The sequence below is a fragment of the Echinops telfairi genome, unplaced genomic scaffold (assembly GCF_000313985.2).
Source record: "Echinops telfairi isolate 266 unplaced genomic scaffold, ASM31398v2 ScPeMD7_7424;HRSCAF=8462, whole genome shotgun sequence".
Taxonomy (NCBI): domain Eukaryota; kingdom Metazoa; phylum Chordata; class Mammalia; order Afrosoricida; family Tenrecidae; genus Echinops; species Echinops telfairi.
Window position 1 is genome coordinate 27,061,031 of NW_022111324.1, and position 12,395 is coordinate 27,073,425.

At 39.1% G+C, this 12,395-nt stretch overlaps 1 protein-coding gene across 7 annotated transcripts in view; it reads right to left on the bottom strand.

Moving 5' to 3' along the window:
- EDEM3 (ER degradation enhancing alpha-mannosidase like protein 3) overlaps positions 1 to 12,395 on the bottom strand; it is an 85,372-nt gene that overhangs the window by 18,735 nt on the left and 54,242 nt on the right. For 4 of the 7 annotated variants that reach the window (XM_045297969.1, XM_045297968.1, XM_045297967.1 and 1 more), the window contains exons 14-16: positions 4,537 to 4,702; positions 4,091 to 4,245; positions 3,053 to 3,209 (exon numbers count right to left, since the gene is read on the bottom strand). In XM_045297969.1, coding sequence (XP_045153904.1) covers positions 3,053 to 3,209; positions 4,091 to 4,245; positions 4,537 to 4,702 — 478 coding nt within the window. The remainder of the gene's footprint in view (positions 1 to 3,052; positions 3,210 to 4,090; positions 4,246 to 4,536; positions 4,703 to 12,395) is intronic. The other 3 variants (XM_004706675.2, XM_045297971.1, XM_004706676.2) reach the window with 1 other exon arrangement.

Consider the following 12,395-nt stretch of genomic DNA (forward strand, 5'->3'; position numbering starts at 1 on the left):
ATATAACTATATACTACATATACTACTCAATTTTTTCCTATATACTACTGCACTGTAGGTTTCCACTCGAAACTGTCTCCTTCAGTTCACGTCCCTACTATTTAAATGTTACTTCTAGAAATTATATTTAGAAATAACGTATTTGCCACATGTAATCAGTATTTCTTTCACAATTCCATAGATCAATTCTGATATAGATTCAGCACTGAACTAAATGCTCAAAAGCATAGGGAGGGAATAAAGAGGAGCTGATATTAAAGGGCTCAAGAAGAAAGAGTTTTTAAATTGAAGATGGAAACACCTGTACAATTGATTTAAATTAATAAACGGACTTATGGACTGTTATATGTAAGAGCCCCCAATAAAACGTAATAGTAATAATAATAAATAAATTTTCACAAGCTACCATTGTTTGGCATCTCCGCCGTCCCCCCTTTTAAGAAAAGCAAACTCGCTGCCACGAGTCGATGCCGACTCACCGTGACCCTCCAGGACCACAGCCAGCGAGTTTCTGAGTCTGGAACTGTTCACAGGAGTAGACAGCCCTGTCGCTCATCCCTTTTAAGAAGGGGTCAGATAATTAACTTTTCTAACCTATATCCTTCCCCCTCCTTGAAAATATGAACTAACAAACAGGTTAAATCTCATTCAAAAAACATGTGTCAGGCCAACTCTATCTCAGAATGTGGCGGGTTCCTGGGAGGCCATTTTTCACTTAGAATGTTGTCTCTCGAGGACAGACTCCCACTCGCTGCCATCAAGTCAATCCCGGCTAAGTCAAGTTGCCCCTGTGGTTCCAGGAGGCTGGGAAAGAAAGCCGCAGCATGCTCCTTCAGAGTGGCTATTGCTTTTGAACTGCTGACTTTTGGGTCAGCAGCCCCACTGGTAGCCCACTACCACACTAGGGCTCTATTAAGACATGTAAAAAACCACAATAGAATTTTCTCAAGTGGACGTATGGAATAAAAGCATAGACTTGTAAGCAACTGGTTCTGCTGTGTGGATCTGGGACATCTGAATTACGTGTTAAAAGGAGGAAAGCCAGATTCTGATTACGGAGGAGAGGGGGTGCGGGGGATATAGAACCTAATGGACAGATCCTGAGCAAATGTAAGAAAATCATGGTCCAGAAGTTCATATTTGAATGGAAACATACTACATCCACTGAGACTGGCATAACCCCAGGAATAATCTTTAAGCCATGAGCCCAAGCGATCCTATGAAGCTACTGTAAACTGTTTAATCCTATGGAGCTGTGAACTAAACAATCCTATGAAGCTAATTCCACACACTTACTTAGCTCAAGCAATAAAGTTTGCCTTGAGGATTGTGCTCTTACAAAGAAGATTCTATAGGAATTCCCATTGACAATATTTAATCCAAAGCACAACTGAAAATGTCAGAGAGTCTAAATTAATGGTGGTGAGACAAGATGAGGAGAGATTCTATAGATCTATAGTGAGAATGGCGACACAACGTGAGGTCAATAACCAATGTCACTGAATTGTACATGGAGAAATTGTAATGGATGTATGTTTACTCATGTATACTGTCACCAAAAATAGTGAAAGAAAGGAGGAGAGAGCCCTCGCATTTTGCAGGAAAAATTAACCAGACCTAACTAGAGCTGAGAGGGGAGAAAGGACAAGAAGATGTGGGAGAGGAGGGGAGTTCAAGCCCATTCTGAGACCTCTGGCTCTGGTTTACAGGGTGATGATGTAGTTGACCAAGATGGAGAACACATGGAGGGGAAATGGGTGAGGTGAAGGTGGGAGGAGAATGAAAAGGGAGATAGGATTCATTATTAAAGCTTAAACAAACTGAAATGCAGGAATCATGAATACAAGGGTGATAGCTGAGCTTGTAAAAGTGGTGAGACCGCTAAAGAACAGTATATAAAAAACCAAAAAGCTCGGATCCAGATGTTTTGGTCATACCTATACTTAGGGGTTGTGCCAAGGAAGGAGAGTTACGAAGGAATATACAAAGCAGTGAACAGAAAATAATTGTATTTCTTTTTTTTTTAATTAAATAATCATTTTATTAGGGGCTCATACAACTCATCACAATCCATACATACGTCATTTGTGTCCAGCACATTAGTACATATGTTGACTTCATCATTCTCACAACACCCACTTTCCACTTGAGCCCTCGGTGTCAGCTCATTTTCCCCCCTACCTTCCCGCTCTCTTCTCCCCCTGAAACCTTGATAATTTATAAATTATTATTATTTTATCATATCTTACCCCATCCAACGTCTCCCTCACCCACTTCTCTGCTGTCCGTCCCCCAGGGAGGAGGCCACATGTAGACCTTGTCATCTGTTCCCCTTCTCTCCCTCACCTTCCCTCCACCCTCCCGCTATCGCCACTCTCTCCACCTGCTCGTGTGGCCATACACTTCTCCATCTCTTCTCTCTGGCTTTCCCCTTCCTGCTTTCGGCTAGTCTCTCTTTACTGTCTTCCACTCTCCCCTCACCCTGCCCCCTTTACTCTCATTCCACTCTGAAGCCCCGGGCAGGCTGTTAACTCTAGAAAGCCTGTTAATTAAAACTGACCCCCCCCAAAAAAACTTCTTAAAAAGTAATAACTTTTTCTTAAAAAGGAATGCTACCTTTCCTAGTTAACAAGCAATACATATGAATTTTTATTTCTATGATGAATATTTAGATTGAGTATTTCTTTGGAAACAAAAATAACAAAATATAAAGCTATAGATATTCAAATCAATTATTAGTGTTTAAGGTTCCTCTCTAAAGAAAAGTGATAGTGGAAAGAAAATAGACAGAAAAATTACATTTGACTATATTAAAATTTTAGCAAATTACCAAAACGATCTGTGAATTAGTTACTGATTTCTATTACAAAAGGGTTGAATTAGATAGGCTCTACAACACTACTAGTCTTAAAATTCTGATTCTCTAAATATAATCCAAACATTAAAAGTTTTGTTGTTTTTTAAAAATCAAATGTTATTATTTAATTAAAGCAAATAAAATCAGAAAGGGTATGGGAAGAGATGGGGTCTAATTAATATACCAATGTCTTACTTGGATTGCATGTTGGACCAACTGAACTCTCCCGTCTTTGAGGTGAATCAAACTCACCCCCATCTTCTTCAGGATTTCTAAATGCTCAGGGTTAGTGGCCATGAAATCTCGGGCTCTCAGAGGAGGTTTAGCTCCACTCCTGAAACTCTCCTCTCTGCTAAAAGTAATTATAGCAAACCTTAAAACTACATAGAATTGGTTAATAAACACGAATATAAGTTAAAAAAAAAGTTAACTGCAAAAGTGCTAGTTGTAGAACTAGTAAAATTGGAATAACTGAAAAGTTATTTTCCCACATATAACATATTGTAAATAAGTGATACAGTTTCACTGTTTCACACCATTGCAAAAGTATGTATATTTTCAATAAGGCAGTATTAATCAACCACATTTGAAAGTACAGAACAAGCTGGTTAGGAGGTTTGTTACCATTAATGTTTTCCTTTAAAAATACAGATTTGTCTCCCAATATACTAAAAGCTATCAATGAATAAACATGCTACAAGTGAAAAATAACTCTCCCTTTTAAAATGTGTTTTAAAAAATCCTTGCAATGGCCTTCCTAATAATTTAAAACAGAAGAAAATGAACTCAGTAAACCAAAGAATTCTATTTAAAAACTGAGAATAAGTATCTTCTCCAAACACAAAACCAGGCATAACAAAAATTAGCTATCTAATAAATAGGAACTACTGACATTAGAAAACATTTTCACATAAAAGACATGTAGAAATACCGGTTCAAACTGTTCCATGTAAAAACAGGGTATACACATTAGAGACTGTGACACACTGCCATTGTTAACTGTGTCTCAGTTTGCTAAAACAAAAGACGTGGGAAATTTCCAAAACAGTAAAGCCTTTATAGTAAAATAAGCTTCACTACCTAACTCTATTCATTCATAATATTTATTTTAATCAGTGATAAGGTACGTAGCTCAACACTTTTGGTCTGACTGTAGCTATATGTTCCTTAGGTTTTCTGTCCCTTTCTAAGGATTTACACTGCTGTTAAACAGTATAAGGTAATATGGCTTACACTCTAATGATGCCTCTAGGACAGCTCTTGTCCACCACATTTTTTAAGGGCTCACGGATGCTCTGAGCATACAATGGGTCATTAGGGAAGAGAATCTGAGTATTTGGACAAGTCCAATCAAAATTACTGTCATCCAGTTCTGTATATTCTGAAGTCTGCAATAAAAAAGAATTATATGTAAAAACATTATTTTACTTATTATGACCTTTCAAAAGAAAACATTTAATGGAATAAAAACATAGATAAAATACAAGAAATCATTAAATGTACTTTTCCTTTTATGTACTTTTGTACTTATGTACTTTTGTACTTATGTACTTTTCCACGCACATATTTATTAAATTGCAGCCATGAATCACTTTATACTTGGGTAAAAAAATAAAACCCACAAAACACACACACAGAAATGAGAGAGGGTAAGACACTTAATGCAAAACGCATCTCACCGTGTTCTTCTTGGGGATGCTCTGATTTGTGGTGGAGAGCCACAGAGGTAACAGATGAGCCTCTGTGGTAAAAATGTAATCTTCTATGTCAAAAATAATGTCTTCTTTATCCGCAAATAATAGGTAAAGGTATTTAAACATTTCAGCCAAAAAGAAAGAATCCATTCTAAAATAAAGGATCATAAATAAATCTAAGAACATAAAAATATCCAAATGTCAACTATCTGAAAATCTGAATCAAGATCAGTAACTCTATCTTCACCAATTCAAATGTCCATCTATCTATTCCTCACCCCCACCCCCACCCCACTCGCACAATGAGAAAGGTCAGTAGGGGCTACCTATCACATGGCTACATTAAATCTCATCTCAACATCGCAGACAGGTTTTCTGATTGGTCTTCTAAAGAAAGAATTTTCAGTTTCTTCTCAAGAAAATGAACCATTCACTGCCATCAAATCAATTCTGATGCACAGCAACAACCATGGTGGTGTAGTGAGTTACACGCTGTGCTGATAGCCACAAAGTTAGCGGTTTGAAACCATGGGCTTCTCTGCAGCAGAAAGATGAGGCTTTCTATTCCCGTGAAGATTTCAGTTCTCAAAAGCCCAGCTCTACTCTGTCCTACTGGGTTGCTATGAGGCAATAGCGAGGAGTTAAAACAGATGACTTTTACTACCAAACTTTATATAGGAATCTTCCATTCACGTTAACTGAATAAAGTAATGCAGTGTTGATGGAACTTGAATTATTCAGTTAAATGATAAGCAAGTTTTAAAGATAAAGACTATCATTCAAAATATTAACATAAAGTAAATATAACACAATACCATCTATGCTCTGTGAATATACTTGTAAATATTTACATACCTATCAGGCAGAGAATACGGAAAAGTTTTTTTTTTTTAAAACAAGTGACCCGATCTAGATTTTCTAAGACTATAAATCTTGAGGTGTTAACAGCCTCATCCTTGTCCCAGAGTAGCTCATGGATCTGAACTGCTGACCTTGAGGTTGGCAGCCCAATGCCTAACGCACAGTGCTAGCAGGGTTCTTTAGAGAGAAATATTGGGGTAAAATAAATGCTGCTTTACAAAATGATCTAATGTTATAATGTTATTTTAAAGAATTTTGAATTTTATACTTTGAAGAATTTAAAGTAATTTTTAAAGAAAAGTTTTTCTAAAATTAAAAGTAGCGAAGAGAAGAGAGATGTGAGGAGTTACAGTCAAATCACTTTTAACTATCGTACCACCCCCCAAGGCACGCTAGCTTCCTGCAGTAGAAATAACCGGAAGTTGACTGAATGGCCCTGGTCTCATGTCTCTAGCCAAGTCAAGTTCCTGGCACAGACAAAGGTAAGTAAAAAACGACAACCATTACTGGAGTATTCCAGTTCATATGCGCGTGAGGCTATTTCAAACAAAATGTGTAAACAGGTCTCTGAGATTAGCAGACTGCTGCAGACAAATTCTCTCAGAAATACATAAGCCTTAGTCTTACTAAGGCGTCCTCAAAAATAGAGGTATTTTTCCTGTTACAGAGAAACGATTTTCAGGTCAGTGCTAAAATCAAATGTTTAACAAAATCCAAGCAGGCATCTTCCCCAAATCATCAAAATTTTGCAACAAATGAAAAGGAATGTGGTCCCACATAAAACCGTTTTCTTCTTTTCATAAATCATTTTATAGGGGGGGCTCTTATACCTTTTATAACAATCTATACATCAATTGTACCAAGCACATTTGTATATACGTTGCCATCATCCTTTTCAAAACATTTTCTTTCTACTTGAGCCCTGGGTGTCAGCTCCTCTTTTTCCCCTCTGTCCCCCACCCTCCCAACCTCATGAACCCTTGACAAATTATAAATTATTATTTTCATGTCATACCTTCTGCTGTCTCCCTTCACCCACATTTATGTTATCTGTCCTCGGGAGGGTGGGAGTGTTATGTTGATCATTACAATCAGTTCTTGCCTTCTCCCCCTTCTCTTACTACCTTCCCCCTACCCTCATGGTATCGCTACTCCCATTACTGTTCCTCAGGGGTTTATCTGTCCTGCATTCCATGCCTTGAGAGTTCTTATCTGTACCAGTATATATGCTCCAGTCTAGCTAAATTTGTAAGGTAGAACTGGGTTATGGTAGTGGGGGGCGGGGTGAGGAGGAGGAAGCATTAAAGAACTAGGAGTGCTGTGTGCTTCATCGATGCTATACTGCACCCTGGCTGACTTGTCCCTTCCTTGTCACCCTTCTTTGAGGGGATGTCCAGTTCCCTACAGATATAGTTTGGGCCTCCATTCCAACCCCCCTCATTTGCATTGATATGATTGTTCTGGGTCTTCTGATGCCTGATACCTGATCCCATCGACAACCTGTGATCACACAGGCTGGTGTGCTTCTTCCATGTGGGCTTTGCTGTGTCCTTGCTAAATGGCTGCTTGTTTAACTTCAAGCCTTTAAGACCCCAAATGCTATATCTTCTAATAGCCAGACACCATCAGCTTTTATGATTAATCATTTTATTGTAAGATTTATAATATTACAAGTCTTATAACAACCCATCATTCAATTGTATTAAGCACACTTGTACATATGTTGTCATCAATATTTCCAAAACATTTTCTATTTGAGCCCTTGGTATCAGCTCCTTTTCCCCCTCCAACCTACATGAATTCTTGATCAATTATGTATTGTTGTTATTTCATGTCTTACACATGAAATTGTCATTGTCTCCTTTCACCCACAACTGTGTTATTCATCCCCCTGGAGGGTGGGCTAAATATAAACAACCTTGTGATGGTTCCCCTTTCTGCCCTCCCCCTCATGATATCGCTATTCCCACTACAGTCCCTAAGGGTTTTATCTGTCCTGAATTCCATGTATCGAGAGCTCCTATCTGTACCAATGTGTGTACTCTGGTCTAGTTGGATTTTTAAGGTAGAATTGGGTCATGGTAATGTGTGTATGTATGTGTGTGTGTGTGGTGGTAGTGGTGGGGGAGCATTTAGGAACTTGAGGAATAATGTGTTTCTTCAGTGCTATATTGCACCCTGATTGAATTGTATGTTCCTTGTAATCCTTCTGTGGGGGGCAGGTCCCATTGTCTCCACTCCAACCCACCTTATTCACATCGATATAGTTGTTTGTTTTGGATCTTTTGATACCTGATAGCTGATCTGGTCAACACCTTATGCTTCTTCCATGTGGGCTTATTTGCTTCTTAGCTAGATGGCTGCTTGTTTAACTTCAATCCTTTAAGACCCCAGATGCTGTATCTTTTGATTGCTGTGCACCACCCACTTTCTTCACCATATTTTCTTATGCACCCATTTTGTCCTCAGTGATTGTGTCGGGAAGGTAAGTACCATGGATTGCCAGGTTATTTGAACAAATTGTTCTTGCGTTGAGGGAGGACTTGAGTAGAGGCCCAACATCCATTTGCTACCTTAGTGCTTAACATATATGTACATAGACCTGTATCCCTATCATTATATATTAATATATTTACATATATACATACCTATATTTATATCTCTATTAATGTCTCTTACCTCCTAGTTCTTTCCTCTATTTTAGCAGTTCTCAACCTGTGGGTCGCAACCCCTTTGGGGGTCCAGGGTCTTTCACAGGGGTCGCCTGATTCATCACAGTAGCAACATTACAGTTATGAAGTAGCAACGAAAATAATTTTATGGTTGGGGGGGTCACCACAACATGGGGAACTGCATTAAAGGGTCGTGGTATCAGGAAGGTTGAGAACCACTGCTCTAGTTCCTTTTCCTATCCCACTATCAAGTTCAACCTTCATTCAGCGCTCAGTAATGCCTCTCTCAGCTACACGGATTGCACTTGCCAGGTCCACTTTTCAAATGCATACGAGGCACGTGGAAATACCGTGGCTTGAGTCTGGCGCTCATTAGTCCTCCAGGTGACACCTTTGCTTTTTACTAAGATCTTTAATAAGATCTTTTGCAGCAGATTTGACCAATGTGAGATGTCATTTGATTTCTGGACTGCTACTACCATGAGCATTGATTGTGGATGGAAGTAAAATGAAATCCGTCAAAACTTCAATCTACTCACCATTTATCATAAAGTTGCTTATTAGTCTATTTAAAAGGATTTCTGTTTTATATTGAGGCAAATCCATATTAAAGGCTGTAGTCTCTGATTTTCACCAGAAAGTGCTTTAATTTGAGCAAGCAAGGTTGTATCATCTGTGCACCAGAGACACTTGTTATTGAGTCTTCCTCCAATCCTGATGCTGGATTCTTCATACTGTCAACTTTCTCAGTTTATTTGCTCAGCATAAAGACTGAACCAGTATGGTAAAAGGATACAACCCTGACACATACCTTTCCTGGATTAATCATGTACTCACCTCTTGTTATGTTTGAATGACTGCTTTATGACTATGCACAGGTACCACAGGAGAACAACTACGTGTTCTGGAATTCCTATTCTTCGCAATGTTACCTATAATTTGTTAAAATCCATACAACTGCCTTTTAAAGTACTCTATGTCTATTATTTCATATATTATCTGCCATAAATGATTAACTAAATAAAAACTATAATTACTTGTAAACATAAATTTTTTTTTTATTTTGGGACAAAAATTCACCTGGATTGCTTACAAAGTTTGTGGCCATGTTGGTTGTTAACCTTTCCCTTGTCAACCTGCAATACATTTATAATTTAACCTTTCTAGATCATTCAGTTACTCTCATGAGTAACTGCTGTCTTAAAAACAGTACGTGATGAGCAGGAAGTTGATTTTTGGCAAACTCTACGACGTACCATGATCCAGATGATTTGAAAACACGTAAAACAAGAAGAGAGCCCTGGTAAGATCACTGCAATGTGCTTAGGGTAAAGCTCGCAGGTAGCCATCTGTCTGATTTGTTCTTTTTCAAAAACAAACACATACACAAATAGAAACACACAGGCAACATATGTCTTGAGGACTGTCTATCAAATTGCTAATGGTGGTTACTTTTTTTTTTTAACTTTTCTTTAAATCGTTTTATTAGGGGCTCATACAACTTATCACAATCCATACATACATCAATTGTGTAAAGCATGTTTGTACATTCATTGCCCTCATCATTCTCAAAACATTTCCTCTCCACTTAAGCCCCTGACATTAGGTCCTCAATTTTCCCCTACCTCCCCGCTCCCCCCTCCCTCATGAGCCCTTGATAATTTATAAATTATTATTTTGTCATATCTTTCCCTGTCCAACGTCTCCCTTCACCCACTTTTCTGTTGTCCGTCCCCCAGGGAGGAGGATCACATATAGTTCCTTGTAATAGGTTCCCTCTTTCCAACCCACTCTCCCTCTACCCTCCCAGTATCACCACTCACACCACTGGTCCTGTAGGGATCATCCGCCCTGGATTCCCTGTGTTTCCAGTTCCCATCTGTACCAGTGTACATCCTCTGGTCCAGCCAGACTTCCAAGGTAGAATTAGGATCATGATAGTGGGGGCGGGGAGGAAGCATTTAGGAACTAGAGGAAAGTTGTATTTTTCATCATTGCTACATCGCACCCTGACTGGCTCATCTCCTCCCCAAGACCCCTCTGCAAGGGGATCTCCAGTGGGGTTACTTGTTTTAACAAAGACAAGTAATGGAAAGTACTTTAGGAAATATTTTTATATTCCTTTTGCCATTTGAATTCCTTACAGCGATCATCTATTATTGACCAAATACAAGCATTCCAGATCTGAAAGTTGTGTGTGTGTGTGTGTGTGTGTGTGTGTGTGTACACACACACTGGTGGGTCAGACAGCAGTTCCAGGAGTAACCAACGCACAAAGTCTGTAGTTGAAAGTTCTTGAGTGCATGCCATGAACCATTGGTTACAGCCCTATCCAAAATTTTGATGAAAATTTCATAAGGCATGTTCAAGCTCAATGAAAATATTTGATGACTAAGATAAGATCCAAGCTCTCTTTTTGGTTAAAAAAACACGAAGGGGGGAAAATCAACAAGCTGAAATTATAATGGGATAAGAATAAAGTTCTAAGCTTACTTTTAAAAACTCAGCTGCTCAAGAGGAGGATGAAGCACTCCCATTTGTCAGCAGGCCAGAATTAAATCTCTGAGGTCAATTAGTCATAGCTCACTGTGACTAAAAGCTCCCATGAAATCTAAAGTGCTCTATCTAATAACAGAGTATGAGAGACCAAGCCGTTCTCAAAGGCACCCAAGAGATAGAATGCTCCCATATGGAACATAATTGGATAGAGGGTGCTAAGACCATCAGTTTCTCTCAGAAACTTAGCCATCTCCTCTAATCTAAAATCATCTACAAGAGATTTCTCGAACTCTCTAGCCTGAATTCAGATGGTAACAGTTTGTTGTTCCAGGCATATCTTAAATAGGGTTACTATGGATATTTTAAGAAACACCTGATATACTGAAATACAATCAGAATGAGACAAAGGTGTCCAGATGTTCAGAAATATCATGTAAGGAATGGGGTTGTAAAACAGAATGGTGTTACGTTTAAGAAGAAGGGGACCCCCTACACAAAGTAAAATATGTCTTTCTCTGTAGTTCTACAGCCTGTTATTCTTTTTCCAGTAGTGATTCTTTCCTGTACACATCTATCTTCTCCATTAATCACAGGAAGGCAGAGGCTGGCCCTTTTTATTCATTCCAGCCTCATAACAAAGTGCAGTGTCTGGCATCCAGGTAGTGCTTAATTACTGTTCCCTGAAACAGTAGTTGAGCCAATCTGCCTTGGCTGGAATTCTGACTACCTTGTTAAATTGTGTGACCTTGAGCAAGTGCCTTAATTATATTGTCCTTTGATTTTTTCATCTATAAAATGAGGGCTGTAATAGAATTTATACCTCAGAGAATTATTTTAAGAATCAAGTAAGTTAAACGTGTGTAAGGGGGCTTCAAACGGTTTGTGGAAAAATTGTATTAAAAGGTAATGGGCCCGGCTATCAAAAGATGTAGCGTCTGGGGCCTTAAAGGCTTGAAGATAAACAAGCGGCCATCTGAGAAGCAACAAAGCTCACATGGAAGAAGCACACCAGCCTGTGTGATCACGAGGTGTTGAGGGGATCAGGTATCAGGCATCAAAGAACAAAAAATCAAATCATTGTGAATGAGGGGGAGTGCAGAGTGGAGACCTAAAGCCCATCTCTAGGCAACTGGACATCCCCTTACAGAAGGGTCAGGGGGAGGAGATGAGCCAGTCAGGGTGCAGGGTAGCACCGATGAAACACACAACTTTCCTCTAGTTCTTAAATGCTTCCTCCTCCACACTATCATGATCCCAATTCTACCTTACAAATCTGGCTAGACCAGAGGATGTACACTGGTACAGATAGAAACTGGAAACACAGGATATCCAGGACGGATGATCCCTTCAGGACCAGTGGTAAGAATGGCGATACGGGGAAGGTAGAGGGAGGGGAGGGTAGAAAGGGGGAACTGATTACAAGGATCTACATGTAACCTCCCCCCTGTGGGACAGACAACAGAAATGTGGGTAAAGGGGGACATTGAACAGTGTAAGATATGACATAATAATAATTTATAAATTATTAAGGGTTCATGAAGGAGGGGGGAGCAGGGAAGGAGGGGGGAAATAAAGAGCTGATATCAAGGGCTCGAGTAGAAAGCAAATATTTTGAGAATGAAGATGGCAACAAATGTACAAATGTGCTTGACACAATGGATGGCTGTATGGATTGTGATAAGAGTTACATGAGCCCCCAATAAAATGATGGGGGGGAAAAAAGGTAATGGAATCTCTACAAACTTTTGGAAGCCCCTTTGTAAAGTGCTTAGAAGAGTGTAATAAAGGTCCAAATAAGCTATTTGCTTTCAT